The 21,221-nt window shown below is 46.8% G+C and overlaps 1 protein-coding gene across 4 annotated transcripts in view; it reads left to right on the plus strand.

Moving 5' to 3' along the window:
- ptpn13 (protein tyrosine phosphatase non-receptor type 13) overlaps positions 1-21,221 on the plus strand; it is a 178,313-nt gene that overhangs the window by 61,034 nt on the left and 96,058 nt on the right. For all 4 annotated transcript variants that reach the window (XM_046305174.1, XM_046305175.1, XM_046305177.1 and 1 more), the window contains exon 7: positions 11,593-12,186. In XM_046305174.1, coding sequence (XP_046161130.1) covers positions 11,593-12,186 — 594 coding nt within the window. The remainder of the gene's footprint in view (positions 1-11,592; positions 12,187-21,221) is intronic.

Here is a 21,221-nt window from a genome sequence, read left to right on the forward strand (position 1 = left end):
CCCCCGGACAGGGTCAAACAGGCAGGATATAACCCCACCCACTTTGCCAAAGCACAGCCCCTACACAACTAGAGGGATATCTTCAACCACCAACTTACCATCCTGAAACAAGGCCAAGTATAGCCCACAAAGATCTCCGCCATGGCACAACCCAAGGGGGGTGCCAATCCAGACAGGAAGGCCACGTCAGTGACTCAACCCACTCAAGTGACACACCCCTCCTAGGGATGGCATGGAAGAGCACCAGTAAGCCAAAGCATTATCTTTTGGGCAAATCCAACAACACATCACTCTTCATATTTTCATGCATGTTGGTGGCTGCATCATGTTATGGGTATGCTTGTCATTGGCAAGGACTAGGGATTTTATTAGATTTTTTTAGGATGAAACGGAATGGAGCTAAGCACAGGCAGGTCCTGGTTCTGCTTTTCAACAGACGCTGGGAAACAAATACACCTTTCAGCAGGACAATAACCTAAAATTCATGGTCAAAAATACACTGGAGTTGCTTACTAAGATGACGTTGAATGTCCCTGAGTGGCATAGTTAGTTTTGATTTAATTCATCTTGAAAATCGATGGCAAAACTTGAAAATGGCGTCTAGCAATGATCAATAACCAACTTGACACAGAGGTTGAAGAATTTTAAATATTTGTACAATCCAAAGCTTTTAAACTTACAGAAAGCATTGACGGGTGTGAATACTAATGTCAATTAGATTTATGTAGTTCATTTTGAACTACATTTGCCAAAATTACTAAGAACATGTTTTCACTTTGTTATTGTCTTGTGTGCAGTAGAAGGGTGAGAAATAAATAAATGTTGAATTCAGGGTGTGGGAAAAAGTTGAGGGGTGTGAACGCTTTCTGAAGGCACTGTACGTACATACTTACGATTGGCCTACAGTCGATTTCACCTGGCTGAATATAGACTGAGTATATACCTGATTGATGAATATCTGATCTAATGACTTTCTGAGTCATGTCAGTGTTGCTGCTGTTACTGGGAGGAAGTGATTCACAATTTCAACAGAGCGACAGACCTTGGTCCGGTTCTAACAGGCTTGGTCTCCTCTAGCTGATGGAAGATTAAAAAAATCCCTGGGGGTGTTACAGTAGGCGGGCTGAACATAACACTAACAATAGAGACCCTGGTAGGCTGGCATAGACAAGTTGGGACAGTGAACTGAACACTAGTTTTAGTTCACGGATCCTTCTTTTAATGGGTGGCGGTGCATTACCAGTGTCCTCATGTTGACTGACTCCCACGCTTCCTGAACCATGGCCAAGAGGGAGGTGCTCAGCAGACAAGTCAGTGGTGAGAGGAAATGAACAGCCTTGAAATGTGCTGGAAGTTAGCTAATCGAATTGGTGTGTTTACAATAGAAAGTATCAAGTGTACATGTGTAGTTTTTAAGGTATAATCCAAGGGTTTGAAGTGTTAATTAAGGTATGAAGATCCAGGGCCTGTCTGTGTTACCCCCTTTTTCAGATTCAACTCCTTCAGTCCTCAGGTCATCAGACTTTTTATTGATACTTTAAAGATGCCTACTTCCTTTCGTTTGAAAAAGAAATGGGAGCGGAGAGGAGGCTTATGTAACCATTGCATGGTATTGATTATAGTTCCTAAGCTGGTCTGGGTTCAATACTAATTTAAAATACTTTAGCTGGACTTGATTGAGCACGCCTGGGACAATGGAACCAATATAAAAGTCTCAAAAGACCAAACCTCCTCCCACCTGGCATTACAGGCAGGCATGGAAGAAGATGCAGTAGAATAGGATAGAATACAGTATATACATGTGCGATGAGTAATGCAAAAATATGTAAACATTATTAAAGTGACTAGTGTTCCGTTTATGTGGCCAGTGATTTCAATTCTATATATATTCCACCAGCCTCTGTGCTAGTGATGGCTATTTAACAGTCGGATGGCCTTGAGCTGGTTTTTCAGTCTCTCGGTCCCAGCTTTGATGCACCTTTACTGACCTCGCCTTCTGGATGATAGCGGGGTGAACAGGCAGTGGCTCGGGTGGTTGTTGTCCTTGATGATCTTTTTGGCCTTCCTGTGACATTGGGTGCTGTAGGTGTCCTGGAGGGCAGGTAGTTTGCCCCCCCGTGATGCATTTGGCAGACCGCAACAACTTCTGGAGAGCCCTGCGGTTGTGGGCGGTGCAGTTGCCGTACCAAGCAGAGATACAGCCCGACAGGACGCTCTCAATTGTGCATGTGTGAAGGTTTTAGGTGCCAAGCCAAATTTCTTCACTACTGCGTTGGTGTACCATTTTCAGTGTCATTGACGTGTACGCCAAGGAACTTAACTTTCCACCTTCTCCACTGCGGTCCCGTTGATGGGGGGGGGGGGGGGGGGGTGTTGCTCCCTCTGCTGTTTCCTGAAGTCTACGATCAGTTGTTTTTGTTAACGTTAAGTGTGGGGTATTTTCCTGGCACCACACTCCCAGGGCCCACACCACCTCCCTGTAGCCTGTCTCGTTATTGTTGGTAATCAGGCCTACTACTGTAGTGTCGTCTGCAAACTTGATTGAGTTGGAGGCATGTGTGGCCACGCAGTCATATGGGTGAACATCACTTGTCTTTCTTTCTGCAGATGTGACATGTCGGTGGTTAGTGTTGATGGTGACTGTGGAGAAAATGCTGTCATTGCTTTGTTTTTCATGCTGGGCGACGTGATTGTTTTCATTCTGCTTTAGTACCACAGCGCTGACTGTGCAGTGCAGCTTACCCATGCCCACCACCACTAATAGTTCTAGATAAACCTCCTGGAAACAATTCTCTGAATGTTGCAACTAAGAATGAAAGGCCAATGGAGCCTCAAAACAAATGTCCTATTTCCTGTTTTGTTTTTTTTATATAAAAAAAATTCAATCAATCTTGTCCTGGTCTGTCTGTCTCCATAGCAACAAGTGTTCCTGGAAAAGTTTCTGTCTGCCCCATAGCGAGTGTTCCTGGAAAAAAAATGTATTCTGTCTTTGATGTTCTGTTTTACTGTAGAGATGGAGCCATATGCTTTGTAGATTAAAGCAAGGCACTACATGTTTTATAGGCCTGAGTCCCCTCCCCCTCTCTCCAACATTAGCTACTCAGTCTCTCTCGTTCTGCAGTCGGAAGAGGTCCCAGTTTCTCAACTCCTTATGGTTGTCACAGCATTGACACCAATCTAGTTATACAGTGCCTTCGGAAAGTATTCAGACCCATTTACTTTGTCCACATTTTCCACGTTTTATGTTGCAGCCTTATTCTAAAATTGATTAAATACCCCATAATGACAAAGCAAAAACATGTTCTTAGAAGTTTTTGCAAATGTATTACAATTTTTTTTTTACTATAATTTTATTTCACATTTACATAAGTATTCAGACCCTTTACTCAGTACTTTGTTGAAGGACCTTCGGCAGCAATTACAGTTGAGTCTTTTTGGGTATGACCCTACAAGCTTGGCACACCTGTATTTGGAGAGTTTCTCCCATTCTTCTCTCCAGAGATGTTCGACCGGGTTCAAGTCCGGGCTCTGGCTGGGCCACTCAAGGACATTCAGAGACTTGTCCCGAAGGCACTCCTGTGTTGTCTTGGCTGTGTGCTTAGGGTTATTGTCCTGTTGGAAGGTGAACCATCACCCCCATCTGAGGTCCTGAGCATTCTGGAGCAGGTTTTCATCAAGCATCTCTCTGTACTTTGTTCTGTTCATCTTTCCCTCGATCCTGACTAGTCTCCCAGTTCCTGCTGCTGAATAACATCCCCACAGCATGATGCTGCCACCACCATGCTTCACTGAAGGGATGGTGCCTGATTTCCTCCGTGCGTAATCCTTGGCATTCAGGCCAAAGAGTTCAATCTTCGTTTCGTCAAACCAGACAATCTTGTTTCTCATGGTCTGAGAGTCCTTTAGGTGCCTTTTGGCAACTCCAAGTGGGCTGTCGTGCCTTTTACTGAGGAGTGGCTTCCATCTGGCCACTCTACCATAAAGGCCTGATTTGGTGGAGTGCTGCAGAGATTGTTGTCCTTCTGAAAGTTTCTCCCATCTCCACAGAGGAACTCTGAAGCTCTGTCAGATTGACCATTGGGTTCTTGGTCACCTCCTTGACCAAGGCTCTTCTCCCCCGATTGCTCAGTTTGGCTGGGCGGCCAGCTCTGAGTCTTCGTGGTTCCAAACTTCTTCCATTTAAGAATGGAGGCCGCTGTGTTGTTGGGTATGCTGAATACTTTTTTTCGGTGCCCTTTCCCAGATCTGTTCCTCGACACGATCCTGTCTGAGCTCTAAGGACAATTCCTTTGACCTCATGGCTCAGATTTTGTACAGACATGCACTGTCAACTGCGGGACCTTTATAGACAGGTGTATGCCTTTCCAAGTCATGTCCAATCAATTGAATTTTCCACAGGTGGACTCCAATGAAGTAGAAACATCTCAAAGTTGATCAATGGAAGCAGGATGCACCTGAGCTCAAATTTGAGTCTCATAGCAAAGGGTCTGAATACTGTAAATAAGTAAATAAGTAAATAAGTAAATAAGTAAATAAGCTATTTCTGTTATGTATTTGTATTATGTTTGCAGACTTTTATAAACAAAATAGTTTTTGCTTTGTTATTATGGGGTATTGTGTGTAGATTGCTGATGGAAAATATTTATTAAATCTATTGTAGAATAAGTCTGTAATGTAACAACATGCGTACAATTGAGCACACAGCCATGCAGTCTCCATAGACAAACATTGGCAGTAGAATGGCCATACTGAAGAGCTCAGTGACTTTCAACGTGGCACCGTCATAGGATGCCATCTTTCCAACAAGTCAGTTCGTCAAATGTATGAGCTGCCCCGGTCAATTAACTGCAAGTGCTGTTAGTGAAGTGAAACGTCTAGGAGCGTCAACAGCTCAGCCGTGAATGGTAGGCCACACAAGCGCTACGCTGAAGCACAAAGCGTGCAAAAAATCGCCTCCACGGTTGCACTCACTACCGAATTCCAAACTGCCTCTGGAAGCAACATCAGCACAGTAACTGTTAGTCGAGAGCTTCATGAAATGTGTTTCCATGGCCGAGCTGCCGCACACAAGCCACAAGTGTAACTCTGGAACAGTGAAAACATGTTCTCTGGAGTGATGAATCCTGCTTCACCATCTGGCAGTCCAATGGACAAATAAGACTTAGAATCCACCAATCAGAACGCTACCTGCCCCAATGCATAGTGCCAAATGTAAAGTTTGGTGGAGGAGGAATAATGTTCTGGGTCTGTTTTTTTTTAATGGTTCGAACTTGGCCCCTTAGTTCCAGTGAAGGGTAATCTTAACGCTACAGCGTACAATGACATTATATAATTCTGTGCTTCCAAATTTGTGGCAACAGTTTGGGGAAGGCCCTTTCCTGTTTCAGTATGACAATGCCCACGTGCACAAAGCGAGGTGCATACAGAAATGGTTTGTCAAGATCGTTGTGAAAAACTTGACTGGCCTGCACAGAGCCCTGACCTCAACCCCATCAAACACCTTTGGGATGAATTGTAATGCCGACTGCGAGCCAGGCTTAATCGCCCAACATTAAGCTTTTACCTCAAGGCCATCAGACTGTTAAACAACCATCACTAACATTGAGTGGCTTCTGCCAACATACTGACTCAATCTCTAGCCACTTTAATAATTAAAAATTGGATGCAATAAATGTATCACTAGTCACTTTAAACAATGCCACTTTATATAATGTTTACATACCCTACATTACTCATCTCATATGTGTATATACTGTACTCTATACCATCTACTGCATCTTGCCTATGCCGTTCGGCCATCGCTCATCCATATTTATATGTACATATTCTTTGTTTTATTTATATATTTTTATGTACATATTATTATTCACTCCTTTACACATGTGTGTATAAGATAGTTGTGAAATTGTTTGTAATACGTATTAGATATTACTGCATTGTCGGAACTAGAAGCACAAGCATTTCGCTACACTCGCATTAACATCTGCTAACCATGTGTATGTGACAATTTTTTTTTAATTTCACATTTATTTAACCAAGTAGGCTAGTTGAGAACAAGTTCTCATTGATAACTGCGACATGGCCAAGATAAAGCAAAGCAGTACGACACATACAACAACACAGTTACGCATGGAGTAAACAAACGTACAATCAATAATACAGTAGGAAAATCTATATACAGTGTGTGCAAATGAGGTAGGATAAGAGAGGTAAAAGGCAATAAATAGGCCATGGTGGCAAAGTAATTACAATATAGCAATTAAACACTGGAATGGTAGGATGTGCAGAGGATGAATGTGCAAGATGTGATACTGGGGTGCAAAGGAGCAAGAAAAATAAATTAATACCGTATGGGGATGAGGTAGATTGGAGGGGCTATTTACAGATGAGCTATGTACAGGTGCAGTGATCTGTGAGCTGCTCTGACAGCTGGTGCTTAAAGCTAGTGAGGGAGGTAAGAGTCTCCAGCTTCAGAGATTTTTGCAGTTCGTTCCAGTCATTGGCAGCAGAGAACTGGAAGGAGAGGCGGCCAAAGGAAGAATTTGCTTTGGGGGTGACCAGTGAGATATACCTGCTGGAGCGCGTGCTATGGGTGGGTGCTGCTATGGTGACCAGTGAGCTGAGATAAGGGGGGACTTTACCTAGCAGAGACTTGTAGATGACCTGGAGCCAGTGGGTTTGGCGACGAGTATGAGGCGAGGGCCAGTCAACGAAAACATACAGGTCGCAGTGGTGGATAGTATATGGGGCTTTGGTGACAAAACGGATGACACGAGACTGCATCCAATTTGTTGAGTAGAGTGTTGGAAGCTGTTTTGTAAATGACATCGCCGAAGTCAAGGATCGGTGGGATGGGCAGTTTTACAAGGGTATGTTTGGGAGCATGAGTGAAGGATGCTTTGTTGCGAAATAGGAAGCCGACTCTAGATGTATTTTTGGATTGGAGATGCTTAATGTGAATCTGGAAGGAGAGTTTACAGTCTAGCCAGATACCTAGGTATTTGTAGTTGTCCACATACAGTGGGGGAAAAAAGTATTTAGTCAGCCACCAATTGTGCAAGTTCTCCCACTTAAAAAGATGAGAGGCCTGTAATTTTCATCATAGGTACACTTCAACTATGCCAGACAAAATGAAAATTTAAAAAATCCAGAAAATCACATTTGTAATGAATGTATTTGCAAATTTGGTGGAAAATAAGTATTTGGTCAAAAACAAACAAGCAAGATTTCTGGCTCTCACAGACCTGTAACTTCTTCTTTAAGAGGCTCCTCTGTCCTCTACTCGTTGCCTGTATTAATGGCACCTGTTTGAACTTATTATCAGTATAAAAGACACCTGTCCACAACCTCAAACAGTCACACTCCAAACTCCACTATGGCCAAGACCAAAGAGCTGTCAAAGGACACCAGAAACAAAATTGTAGACCTGCACCAGGCTGGGAAGACTGAATCTGCAATAGGTAAGCAGCTTGGTTTGAAGAAATCAACTGTGGGAGCAAATATTAGGAAATGGAAGACACAAGACCACTGATAATCTTCCTCGATCTGGGGCTCCACGCAAGATCTCACCCCGTGGGGTCAAAATGATCACAAGAATGATGAGCAAAAATCCTAGAACCACATGGGGGGACCTAGTGAATGACCTACAGAGAGCTGGGACCAAAGTAACAAAGCCTTCCATCAGTAACACACTACGCCGCCAGGGACTCGAATCCTGCAGTGCCAGACGTGTCCCCCTGCTTAAGCCAGTACATGTCCAGGCCCGTCTGAAGTTTGCTAGATAGCATTTGGATGATCCAGAAGAAGATTGGGAGAATATCATATGGTCAAATGAAACCAAAATAAGAACGTTTTGGTAAGAACTCAACTCGTTGTGTTTGGAGGACAAAGAATGCTGAGTTGCATCCAAAAAACACCATATCTACTGTGAAGCATGGGGGTGGAAACATCATGCCTTGGGGCTGTTTTTCTGCAAAGGGACCAGGACGACTGATCCGTGTAAAGGAAAGAATGAATGGCGCCATGTATCGTGAGATTTTGAGTGAAAACCTCCTTCCATCAGCAAGGGCATTGAAGATGAAACGTGGCTGGGTCTTTCAGCATGACAATGATCCCAAACACACTGCCCGGACAACGGAGTGGCTTCGTAAGAAGCATTTCAAGGTCCTGGAGTGGCCTAGCCAGTCTCCAGATCTCAACCCCATAGAAAATCTTTGGAGGGAGTTGAAAGTCCGTGTTTCCCAGCAACAGCCCCAAAACATCACTGCTCTAGAGGAGATCTGCACCAGCAACAGTGTGTGAAAACCTTGTGAAGACTTACAGAAAACGTTTTACCTCTGTCATTTCCAACAAAGGGTATATAACAAAGTATTGAGATACACTTTTGTTATTGACCAAATACTTATTTTCCACCATTTTCAAATAAATTCATAAAAAATCCTACAATGTGATTTTCTGGATTTTTTCCCCCTCATTTTGTCTGTCATAGTTGAAGTGTACCTATGATGAAAATTACAGGCCTCATCTTTTTGAAGTTGGAGAACTTGCACAATTGGTGGCTGACTAAATACTTTTTCGACCCACTGTATTTGAAGTCAGAACCGTCCAGAGTAGTGATGCTGGATGGGTGGGCAGGTGCGGGCAGCAATTGTTTGAAGAGCATGCATTTAGTTTTACTTGCATTTAAGAGCAGTTGGAGGCCACGGAAGGAGAGTTGTATGGCATTGAAGCTCATCTGGGGGTTAGTTAAGTGTCCAACGAAGGGCCAGAGGTATACAGAATGGTGTCGTCTGCGTAGAGGTGACTCAAAGAATCACCAGCAGCGAGAGCGACATCATTGATGGTGAGGAAGGCACTTTTAAAGAATAACCAGGCATCCTCTACTGACGGGTTGAGGTCAAGGTCATTCCAGGATACCCCCTGCCAGGTCGATTAGAAAGGCCTGTTCGCTGAAGTGTTTTATGGAGCGTTTGACAGTGAGGGGTGGTCGTTTTGACTGCAGACCCATTACGGATGCAGGCAATGAGGCAGTGATCGCTGAGATCTTGGTTGAAAACAGCAGAGGTGTATTTGGAGGGTGAGTTAGTTTGGATGATATCTATGAGGGTGCACGTATTCACGGATTTGGGGTTGTACCTGGTAGGTTCATAGATCATTTGTGTGAGATTGAGGGAATCCAGCTTAGATTGTAGGATGGCTGGGGTGTTAAGCATGTCCCAGTTTAGGTCACCTAGCAGCACGAGCTCAGAAAATAGATGGGAGGCAATCAGTTCACATATGGTGTCCAGGGCAAAGCTGGGGGCAGAGGGTGGTCTATAGCAAGCGGCAACAGTGAGAGACTTGTTTTTGGAAAGGTGAATTTTTAGAAATAGAAGCTCCAATTGTTTTGGTACAGACTTTGATAGTAAGATGGAACTCTGCAGGCGATCTAGTAGATTGCAACACCGCCCCCTTTGGCAGTTCTATCTTGGCGGGAAATTGTATAGTTTGGGATGGAAATTTCAGGGTTTTTGGTGGTTTTCCTAAGCCAGGATTTAGACACGGCTAAGACATCCGGATTGGCAGAATGTGCTAAAGCAGTGAATGAAGCAAACTTAGGGAGTAGTCTTCTAATGTTAACATGCAGGAAACCAAGGATTTTACGGTTACAGAAGTCAACAAATGATAGCACCTGGGGAGTAGGAGTGGAGCTAGGCACTGCAGGACCTGGATTAACCTCTACATCACCAGAGGAACAGAGAAGTAGGATAAGGGTACGGCTAATGGCTATAAGATCTGGCTGTCTAGCACGTTTGGAACAGAGGGTGCAGTTTTCTGGGCACGATCGCATAGATTCAAGGCATAATGTACAGACAAAAGGTATGGTAGGAAGAGAGTACATTGGAGGTAAACCTAGGCATTGAGTAATGATGAGAGAGATCTAGTCTCGAGACATTTAAACCAGGTGATGTCATCGCATATGTGGGAGGTGGAACAACATGGTTGGTTAAGGCATATTGAGCAGGGCTAGAGGCTCTGCAGTGAAATAAGACCGTAATCACTAATCAGGACAGTAATGGACAGGGCATATTGATATTAGGGAGAGGCATGCGTAGCCAAGTGATCGTATGGGTCCAGTGGGTGGTTGGGCTGGCTGGGGACACTGCGATTCAGACAGTTAGCAGGCTGGGGCTAGCAAGCTAGCAGTTAGCAGGCCGGGGCTAGCAAGCTAGCAGTTAGCAGGCCGGGGCTAGCAAGCTAGCAGTTAGCAGGCCGGGGCTAGCAAGCTAGCAGTTAGCAGGCCGGGGCTAGCAAGCTAGCAGTTAGCAGGCCGGGGCTAGCAAGCTAGCAGTTAGCAGACCTGGGCTAGCAAGCTAGCAGTTAGCAGACCTGGGCTAGCAAGCTAGCATAAGGGCCTTAGATGGACGTCGCGATGGAAGAAAGTCTGTTTTTGCCTCCTCGTGCGGTGACGTCGATAGACCGGTCGTGGAATTAATAGGGTTCCAAGTAGCAGAGGGGTCCAAGTCCAATTGGCAAAATGGGTATAGTGGTCCAAGAAACTGGCTGAAGGGTCAGCGAACAGTCCAATATGCTCTAGACAGCAGGCCACGGTTAGCAGAATGGGCCTTCAAGGGACGTCGCGCCTGAGGGGCCTGTCGGTATTCCAGTCGTGAAGGATCGGCGGGGTTCCGTGCCCCGTACCGGCAGTAGAAGGGGTCCGGATATTGTAGCATAGCTCCAGGCTAGTTGGGGTTAGCGCCGGGACGGAAACGTTAGCCAGGAGTAGTCAACCAGGGTTGCGGTTAGCTAACTGTGATGGTCCAGATGAAAAGGTTCAGAGTTTGCGGGAGGAATCTGGGGATATGGAGAAAAAAATGGGTCCGGTATGTTCTGGTTTCAAACTCGTTGTACGAACTGGCGAGAGCTTTCCGAGCTAAAGGTTAGCTGATGACCGCTAGCAGTGGTTAGCTGACTGATAGCTGGTAGCTAGACAGCTAAATAGCTTCAGTTGAGGTATTCCAGTTCGGCGGTAAATATAAATACTTTAGAAAAAAACACTCCACGTTTGGTGAGGCGGGTTGCAGGAAACTATTTTGAAGTTGAGGTTTAGGAAAAATATTAAAAAGATATACATAGGACAGGACAAGACAAAGACGTCTGACTGCTACGCCATCTTGGATATCCGAAGAATCAGATTTGAATCTGATTTGTATGTAGTTCTGTCCTTGAGCTGTTCTTGTCTATTGACGTTCTGTATTATTTCATGTTTTATGTGGACCCCAGGAAGAGTAGCTGCCGCTTTTGCAACAGCTAATGGGGATCCTAATACACCCCCCCCCGACCTCACTAAAGCTTGTGGCTGAATGTCCTCGTAGAAGTGTTCCAACACCTAGTGGAAAGCCTTCCCAGAAGAGTTTGAGGCGGTTACAGCAGCAAAAGGGGACCAACTCTATATTAATACCAATCATTTGGAATGAGATTTTTGACAAAGCGGTGTCCACATACTTTTGGTCATGTAGTGTAACACAAAAACCTGTGGTACACTTTCTCATTAGTCCCTTTACAGTATGTTATTTCCCTGTTGTCTGATCTACCTTCTGTCTTTCCCCTCAGGGAGGAGTGCAGCCCCGAGGGTACTGGAGCGTTACAAGGCTCGTAGTCAGGAGCAGGCATCTCTGAACCGTGGCCTGAGTCGCTCCATGGGTTCCCTCCCCATCCAGGACCTCCTGAGAGGTGAGGGGGCCCTGCCTGGTCCCTACCCACCATCGGACTACCATCCTGGGTCAGAGTCCTCCGCAGACCTGGCCCTCTACCTCGAGCCCCAGCAGAGAGGCAGGCCGGTAGAGCTGGACAGGAGGTCCCTGCCCTATAGAGGAGACTCGACAGCCCAACACAAGAAGAACTGGGCGTCTTCTGTAGACCTGGCCCACATAGACCCGGATATGCTCCGCTTTGGAGCCCTTGAGGATGCCAGGCGGGGTAGCAGTGCCCTCAGTACCCGCTCAGGGGGAAGGCACAAGTCAGCCTCCCGGGTGAACCGGGATCGAGACGGGGAGAACCGCTACTCAGACTTTGGTGGTATGGAGACGCCCAGGACGAAGGCCCACCCCCACTCACCCCTGTCGGTCAGCTCAGCTCTGACCTCAGCCTATGACCGGATCAAAGAGAAGCAGAGGAAGCTGCAGGTGCTCCGCCAGGCCATGGATGGTGAGACCTTTTTTTCTCCCCCTGGTTTTAATGGTAGGATAAGGAAGTAGATGAAGAGATTCAAATGTCAGGGGCACAGAGAGGAAAATGACTGAGACAGTACTTGGACCAGTATCTCAGGGTGTATGTGTGGTCTGGAGTCCGCAGCACTACCATGTAGACCAGACTCCTCCGTGGACCTGCTGCTATGAAATTGATAACTAGTTGTCTATCAGCTGTTGAGACGTTTAGAAAGGTGAAAAATGTGTGAGAGATGACGTTACCAGAGCAGAGAGGCTGACTGGTTAGTGAGATGTTCTAGATGGCCGGGATGTGGGAAGCTGTGTTGGTCCAGGTGCATTCCAAATGGTATCCTATTCGCTGTAGTGAACTCATTTTTACCCCAGCTCTATGGACCCTGGTCAAAGTAGTACACTATAAAGGGAATAGGGTACTGTTTGCACCCAGAGTGCATGAGACAGAGTGGCTGTGGTTTCCAAATGCCTGCTTTTTAATAAGAGACAGGATAATTCTAGCCCTTTTAACCCTCTCTCACTTATAGCCAAGTCTGCCTCTCTCTCCAGCTCTTCTCTGTCTGTGTGTGTGTGTGTGTGACACACTGGTGCATGTTTGACACTGCTTGCGTGCTGCAACCAGCCATGACAGCCGTATTCTACTTGCCATGGCTCTTATTTAATTTCTGAGAAGTGTTACTGATATGAAGTCACATGGGACATTAATGTTTATGTCCTTCTCTAATGCAGCGGTGTCTGGTGGCCATATGGAGGCTTTAGGGCTGGATGGAGGGAGGGACGGATGAAATGAGCTCCTATAATAAACCTCAGGCCTTCCTATCCGGCCTGCCTGCCCCTCCTCGGTTGCATCCCAATTGGCATCATATTCCCTTTTATGTGTACTACTTTTGACCAGGCCCCATACTACTCTGGTCAAAAGTAGTGCACTTTGTATGGAATAGGGTCCCAATTGGGATGGCAGCTTGCTCTGTTTCTTTTCTCCTTCCTCTGTGGTTGTTTAAATGATGGCACAGCAGCGGTTAATGCTCTCTGGTTACCTCCATGTACATGGAGCCTTAATCTGTGACTTGCTCCTCCGGCTGCAGTGTACCAGCCTCCTCCTTTCCATCCTCCCATCTCCTCTTTAACCTTTCTCACCCCTTACCAGCATATGGTGCCTTAAACTGTGGCTTGTTCCTCCAGGTGCAGTTCAACACCACCCTTCTCTTTCCTTCTCCTCCATCACCCTTCTCTTTCTTCCTTCCTCCTCCATCACCCTTCTTTCCTCCTCCTCCCTCTCCCATCCACCACCCTTCTCTTTCTTTCTTCCTCCCTCCTCCACCACCCTTCTCTTCCCTCCTCCTCCCTCTTCCCTCCACCACTCTTCTCTTTCCTCCTCCTCCCTCTCCCCTCCACCACCCTTCTCTTTCCTCCTCCTCCCTCTCCCCTCCACCACTCTTCTCTTTCCTCCTCCTCCCTCTCCCCTCCACCACCCTTCTCTTCCTCCTCCTCCCTCTCCCCTCCACCACCCTTCTCTTTCCTCCTCCTCCCTCTCCCCTCCACCACCCTTCTCTTTCCTCCTCCTCCCTCTCCCCTCCACCACTCTTCTCTTTCCTCCTCCTCCCTCTCCCCTCCACCACCCTTCTCTTTCCTCCTCCTCCCTCTCCCCTCCACCACCCTTCTCTTTCCTCCTCCTCCCTCTCCCCTCCACCACCCTTCTCTTTCCTCCTCCTCCCTCTCCCTCCACCACTCTTCTCTTTCCTCCTCCTCCCTCTCCCCTCCACCACCCTTCTCTTTCCTCCTCCTCCCTCTCCCCTCCACCACCCTTCTCTTTCCTCCTCCTCCCTCTCCCCTCCACCACCCTTCTCTTTCCTCCTCCTCCCTCTCCCCTCCACCACTCTTCTCTTTCCTCCTCCTCCCTCTCCCCTCCACCACCCTTCTCTTTCCTCCTCCTCCCTCTCCCCTCCACCACCCTTCTCTTTCCTCCTCCTCCTCCTCCACCACCCTTCTCTTTCCTCCTCCTCCCTCTCCCCTCCACCACTCTTCTCTTTCCTCCTCCTCCCTCTCCCCTCCACCACCCTTCTCTTTCCTCCTCCTCCCTCTCCCTCCACCACCCTTCTCTTTCCTCCTCCTCCCTCTCCCCTCCACCACTCTTCTCTTTCCTCCTCCTCCCTCTCCCCTCCACCACCCTTCTCTTTCCTCCTCCTCCCTCTCCCTCCACCACCCTTCTCTTTCCTCCTCCTCCCTCTCCCCTCCACCACTCTTCTCTTTCCTCCTCCTCCACCACTCTTCTCTTTCCTCCTCCTCCCTCTCCCCTCCACCACCCTTCTCTTCCCTCCTCCTCCCTCTTCCCTCCACCACTCTTCTCTTTCCTCCTCCTCCCTCTCCCTCCACCACTCTTCTCTTTCCTCCTCCTCCCTCTCCCCTCCACCACTCTTCTCTTTCCTCCTCCTCCCTCTCCCCTCCACCACTCTTCTCTTTCCTCCTCCTCCACCACTCTTCTCTTTCCTCCTCCTCCACCACTCTTCTCTTCCCTCCTCCTCCCTCTTCCCTCCACCACTCTTCTCTTTCCTCCTCCTCCTCTCCCCTCCACCACTCTTCTCTTTCCTCCTCCTCGCTCTCCCCTCCACCACTCTTCTCTTTCCTCCTCCTCCACCACTCTTCTCTTTCCTCCTCCTCCACCACTCTTCTCTTTCCTCCTCCTCCCTCTCCCCTCCACCACTCTTCTCTTTCCTCCTCCTCCACCACTCTTCTCTTTCCTCCTCCCCCTCTCCCCTCCACCACTCTTCTCTTTCCTCCTCCTCCACCACTCTTCTCTTTCCTCCTCCTCCCTCTCCCCTCCACCACTCTTCTCTTTCCTCCTCCTCCCTCTTCCCTCCACCACTCTTCTCTTTCCTCCTCCTCCCTCTCCCCTCCACCACTCTTCTCTTTCCTCCTCCTCCACCACTCTTCTCTTTCCTCCTCCTCCACCACTCTTCTCTTTCCTCCTCCTCCCTCTCCCCTCCACCACCCTTCTCTTTCCTCCTCCTCCCTCTCCCCTCCACCACCCTTCTCTTTCCTCCTCCTCCACCACCCTTCTCTTTCCTCCTCCTCCCTCTCCCCTCCACCACCCTTCTCTTTCCTCCTCCTCCACCACTCTTCTCTTTCCTCCTCCTCCCTCTCCCCTCCACCACCCTTCTCTTTCCTCCTCCTCCCTCTCCCCTCCACCACCCTTCTCTTTCCTCCTCCTCCACCACCCTTCTCTTTCCTCCTCCTCCCTCTCCCCTCCACCACCCTTCTCTTCCTCCTCCTCCACCACTCTTCTCTTTCCTCCTCCTCCACCACTCTTCTCTTTCCTCCTCCTCCACCACTCTTCTCTTTCCTCCTCCTCCCTCTCCCCTCCACCACTCTTCTCTTTCCTCCTCCTCCACCACTCTTCTCTTTCCTCCTCCTCCACCACTCTTCTCTTTCCTCCTCCTCCCTCTCCCCTCCACCACCCTTCTCTTTCCTCCTCCTCCCTCTCCCCTCCACCACCCTTCTCTTTCCTCCTCCTCCCTCTCCCCTCCACCACCCTTCTCTTTCCTCCTCCTCCCCTCCCCTCCACCACTCTTCTCTTTCCTCCTCCTCCCTCTCCCCTCCACCACCCTTCTCTTTCCTCCTCCTCCCTCTCCCCTCCACCACCCTTCTCTTTCCTCCTCCTCCCTCTCCCCTCCACCACCCTTCTCTTTCCTCCTCCTCCCTCTCCCCTCCACCACCCTTCTCTTTCCTCCTCCTCCCTCTCCCCTCCACCACCCTTCTCTTTCCTCCTCCTCCCTCTCCCCTCCACCACTCTTCTCTTTCCTCCTCCTCTTTCCTCCTCCTCCACCACACTCTCCTCCTCTATCACCCTTCTCTTTCTTTCTTCCTCCCTCTCCCCTCCACTCTTCTCTTTCCTCCTCCTCCCTCTCCCCTCCACCACCCTTCTCTTTCCTCTACCCCCCTCTCCACTTCAGGGCCAAGGTGCTTCAATCAGGACTATAGTTTCCTAGCCTCCATGAGGTTAGTAATTGGAGTCATGTGTAGCGGATGAGGGGAAATACAAAAGTTATTGGACTTTCCGGTGCTTGGCAGCGGGTCATGTGGCTCTCGAATAGGCTGGGCTGGGTTCTGTAATGGGCGGAGCTGAGCCGTGATTGGCTGGATCGGGCTCTGGAATGAGCTGGGATAGGATTTGCTGGGCTTAAGATATGATAGGATGGACAGGGCTCCAGGATGTGATTGGCTAGACTGGGCTAGGATAGGATGGGCTGAGCTCCCGAATGGGTTGGAGAACGAGGTGGAGGGGCCTAACTAAACTAATTACCACAGTTTTTCTAAATAGGGTTTTTCTGCCTGTTGTCGGCTGTCGCAAGACTTAGGTTAAGTCAGAAGGGAGGGCGTTTAACAAGGTGACAGTTGCTAGGCAATACTTTGGCTCAGAATAATAGTTGGGAATGCAGAAGCAGTAGCTGTTGAATCTAGTAGCTCTTGTATGTACAAGTCCATCAAATATTTTCCCTCTGGATATAACTAACCAACCATGCAGTAAATGTGAGATACTATGAAACGGTGGTCAAGCCATGTATTCAAGAACATGTCTCAACCTATGGTGGGATGCAACACAACTTCAGATGACGTGAAATAGGGTCTGCTACAGAATATGTGAATATGAAAAAAATCTATACATACAAATAGGCATAAATAACATTATGGGAACTACTTTGTGCACATTCAAATGGGTAAAATGTTTCATTCAAATCAAAAAGGGGTGCTGTCAAAGTGATTGTGATTGAATTCAAATGGTTTACCCAAAGTCCTCTTGTGTTGTCACTTACTCGCCTTGCAGTGTGACCGAGCATGTGTTTGATTCACAGACCTAGATGACATGGTCCTCTAATGTGATCAGATCCATAGGCTCAAATCTGTGTCAGAGATGCCTGGGTTCAGGAGAAGAAACCGGGGTTCAGGAGAAGAAACCGGGGTTCAGGAGAAGAAACCGGGGTTCAGGAGAAGAAACCGGGGTTCAGGAGAAGAAACCGGGGTTCAGGAGAAGAAACCGGGGTTCAGGAGAAGAAACCGGGGTTCAGGAGAAGAAACCGGGGTTCAGGAGAAGAAACCGGGGTTCAGGAGAAGAAACCGGGGTTCAGGAGAAGAAACCTGGGGCAAACAGCAGCTGCTGAGGATTGCTTTGCTTTGCTGAGAATATTTATCTAATTTTGGTAAGGGGTAAAACCCCCTGAAAAAATGGGAAAATCTGGAAAATGAACACTTCTATCACACCAAAAATGTTTCTTTCTTTGTATCATGTTTTGCACCGTTAAAAAAAAATTCAGTTACCGGAAATTCTGAGTTCTATTAAGCTAGCATTATCCAGTTAGCATATGGTCTAGTGGGAGGGAGGCTCTTCTCCTAGTAAGCTAACATTATCCAGTTAGCATATGTTCGAGTGGGAGGGAGGCTCTTCTCCTAGTAAGCTATCATTATCCAGTTAGCATATGTTCTAGTGAGAGGGAGGCTCTTCTCCTAGTAAGCTATCATTATCCAGTTAGCATATGTTCTAGTGAGAGGGAAGCTCTTCTCCTAGTAAGCTATCATTATCCAGTTAGCATATGTTCTAGTGAGAGGGAGGCTCTTTTCCTAGGAAGCTATCATTATCCAGTTAGCATCTGTTCTAGTGGGAGGGAGGCTCTTCTCCTAGTAAGCTATCATTATCCAGTTAGCATATGTTGAAATCAAATTTGTTTTGTCACACACACATGGTTAGCAGATGTTAATGCGAGTGTAGAGAAATGCGTGTGCTTCTTGTTCCGACAATGCAGTATTATCGAACAGTTCCCCAACAACTATCTAATATACACACACATCTAAAAGGGGTGAATGAGAATATGTACATATAAATATATGGATGAGCGATGGCAGTGTGCAATAGATGGTATAAAATACAGTATATACATATATGAGTAATGTAAGATATGTACATTATTAAAGTAGCATTGTTAAAGTGACTAGTGAGAGGGAGGTTCTTCTCCTAGTAAGCTATCATTATCCAGTTAGCAAATGGTCTAGTGGGACGGAGGCTCTTCTCCTAGTAAGCTATCATTATCCAGTTAGCATATGGTCTAGTGGGAGGGAGGTTCTTCTCCTAGTAAGCTATCATTATCCAGTTAGCATATGTTCTAGTGGGAGGGAGGCTCTTCTGCTTCCTCCTTGGAGCCACCAGACTGTAAATAATCGGAGTTGTCCTCTCTTCCTCTCTGTATGAACATAGCTGAAGGCCATAGCTTCTATGCTGTCACTCATTCAACAGCAAGGACTTTCTTCAGAGCTTGTTTTCCAACTCACCTAAGGCCCTATTCCCACTAGGAGATATGAAGGAGAGTCTGAGGAGCGGGGTGGTGAAAGAGAATTCCACTTTGCAAGTCACAACAAAAAGGCAAGGATGTCATGTGAATTGAAATGTGAAATTCTTTGTCTGCAGCTCAAATTTGACCATACATATCCCAGTAGCCACTAGCCTGTAAGCACAAACTGTTCAAAAACAACTGTTCAAACAACTTGCAGGGTTCTGGTTCCGGTGGCATGCGTTGAAACGTGTGGCCTTATCGTGGTTTTATTATGCAAAATAAACTGACTTGTTTTCTAAAATTGTCAATTGTAAACACCATATTAAGGTGTGGCGAATTCTTTGTATAACAAGTATCCGAGAGATTGTTTGTGAGGAGAATACCTCTGGCCTTAACTTGCAATTAAAACTGGTAAATTAATCACTCCCATTGCTCACTGTTTGAAAGTATATGCCTATTCAATTAAAGGGGAAAGTCTGTAGAAGGCAGCCAATGAGACAGAGGTACAACTCCATGACCTGGAAACAGCGTGAGCTAAGTTAGAGGGGGGAAATCAATCTCTTAATAGAGAAAATAGAATCACCTTAAGTTATTCACTTAAATTCAATGTGTGAATAATGGGACTTGAAGCTGCCGTGGAAACGGGCAACACGACTTCTGTTATGAGCAATCTTTTCTATGAACTGGTTAGGCAGGAGAAGCTGGGTCCCATGATGTTAATTAACACGGGTCCTCTCCGGAATGGGTCTTGCTGTATGATTGTACGAATCCACAGAAGTCAAAGGACAAACTGTTTGCCTTGCAGCGGAATCGGGGAGGGCTCTGACCTCATGTGGAGAAGAGGATCAGCACCTACCCAGACCTGAGTGCTGACTGCTGAAACAGAGGGAAACCTACTATGAAGTGAGATCCAAGCTATGTAGGCTAAATCTGAGATATGGCTTCATCCACCTGGCAAAACTCTTCTTCACCTTCCAGAATACAACACACACGTTCTCTTCTGCCAAAGTAGCTCAAGACGTCTTTGAGAATATTATTAATTATATATTATTAATAACATATATATTTTTTAACAATGGCAATGCTAGCTATTCTCTCTTGGAATTTCAAAGGCCTTAATAATCCTATTAAACCTTCCAGCTGTCTTGATATCCTAGCAAGAAACCATGTTTATATAGCCATGTTCCAAGAAACACAGCTGTTCCAAAAGGACACGCATTGCATAAAGAACCATTTGTACAAACTGGCTGCTTTTTCATCAACTCCAAACAAAACTAAGTGTATTCATAATGATACGTAAGAAACTCAATCGCCATCTTGGGTAAAGGCGAAAAACCAAGAAGGGAGAATCACTTCCCTTAATTTATCCAAAATGGAAAGAAAATGACCTTTTTATTCATGTGTGTGTGCTCCAAATTCATATTATCCTATTTGTTTTTCTCTGAACAGCATATCATTAGCATGAACTTAATTCCATTTGGTTATTGTTACCGACAGGAATGTCATTTTGGACATGCGAGATCAATCCACACACAACCAAGACTCCAGCGTATACTGCCCATTGAGCATCAACATGAATGTCATTTTGGACATGCGAGATCAATCCACACACAACCAAGACTCCAGCGTATACTGCCCATTGAGCATCGACATGAATGTCATTTTGGACATGCGAGATCAATCCACACACAACCAAGACTCCAGCGTATACTGCGCCTTTGAGCAACTGACATGAATGTCATTTTGGACATGCGAGATCAATCCACACACAACCAAGACTCCAGCGTATACTGCCCATTGACCAACCGACATGAATGTCATTTTGGACATGCGAGATCAATCCACACACAACCAAGACTCCAGCGTATACTGCCCATTGAGCATCGACATGAATGTCATTTTGGACATGCGAGATCAATCCACACACAACCAAGACTCCAGCGTATACTGCCCATTGAGCATCAACATGAATGTCATTTTGGACATGCGAGATCAATCCACACACAACCAAGACTCCAGCGTATACTGCCCATTGACCAACCGACATGAATGTCATTTTGGACATGCGAGATCAATCCACACACAACCAAGACTCCAGCGTATACTGCCCATTGAGCATCGACATGAATGTCATTTTGGACATGCGAGATCAATCCACACACAACCAAGACTCCAGCGTATACTGCCCATTGAGCATCAACATGAATGTCATTTTGGACATGCGAGATCAATCCACACACAACCAAGACTCCAGCGTATACTGCCCATTGAGCATCGCCCATTGAGCATCGAGAATGTCATTTTGGACATGCGAGATCAATCCACACACAACCAAGACTCCAGCGTATACTGCCCATTGAGCATCGACATGAATGTCATTTTGGACATGCGAGATCAATCCACACACAACCAAGACTCCAGCGTATACTGCCCATTGAGCATCGACATGAATGTCATTTTGGACATGCGAGATCAATCCACACACAACCAAGACTCCAGCGTATACTGCCCATTGAGCATCGACATGAATGTCATTTTGGACATGCGAGATCAATCCACACACAACCAAGACTCCAGCGTATACTGCCCATTGAGCATCGACATGAATGTCATTTTGGACATGCGAGATCAATCCACACACAACCAAGACTCCAGCGTATACTGCCCATTGAGCATCGACATGAATGTCATTTTGGACATG

The sequence above is a fragment of the Oncorhynchus gorbuscha genome, linkage group LG16, assembly GCF_021184085.1.
Source record: "Oncorhynchus gorbuscha isolate QuinsamMale2020 ecotype Even-year linkage group LG16, OgorEven_v1.0, whole genome shotgun sequence".
NCBI lineage: Eukaryota > Metazoa > Chordata > Actinopteri > Salmoniformes > Salmonidae > Oncorhynchus > Oncorhynchus gorbuscha.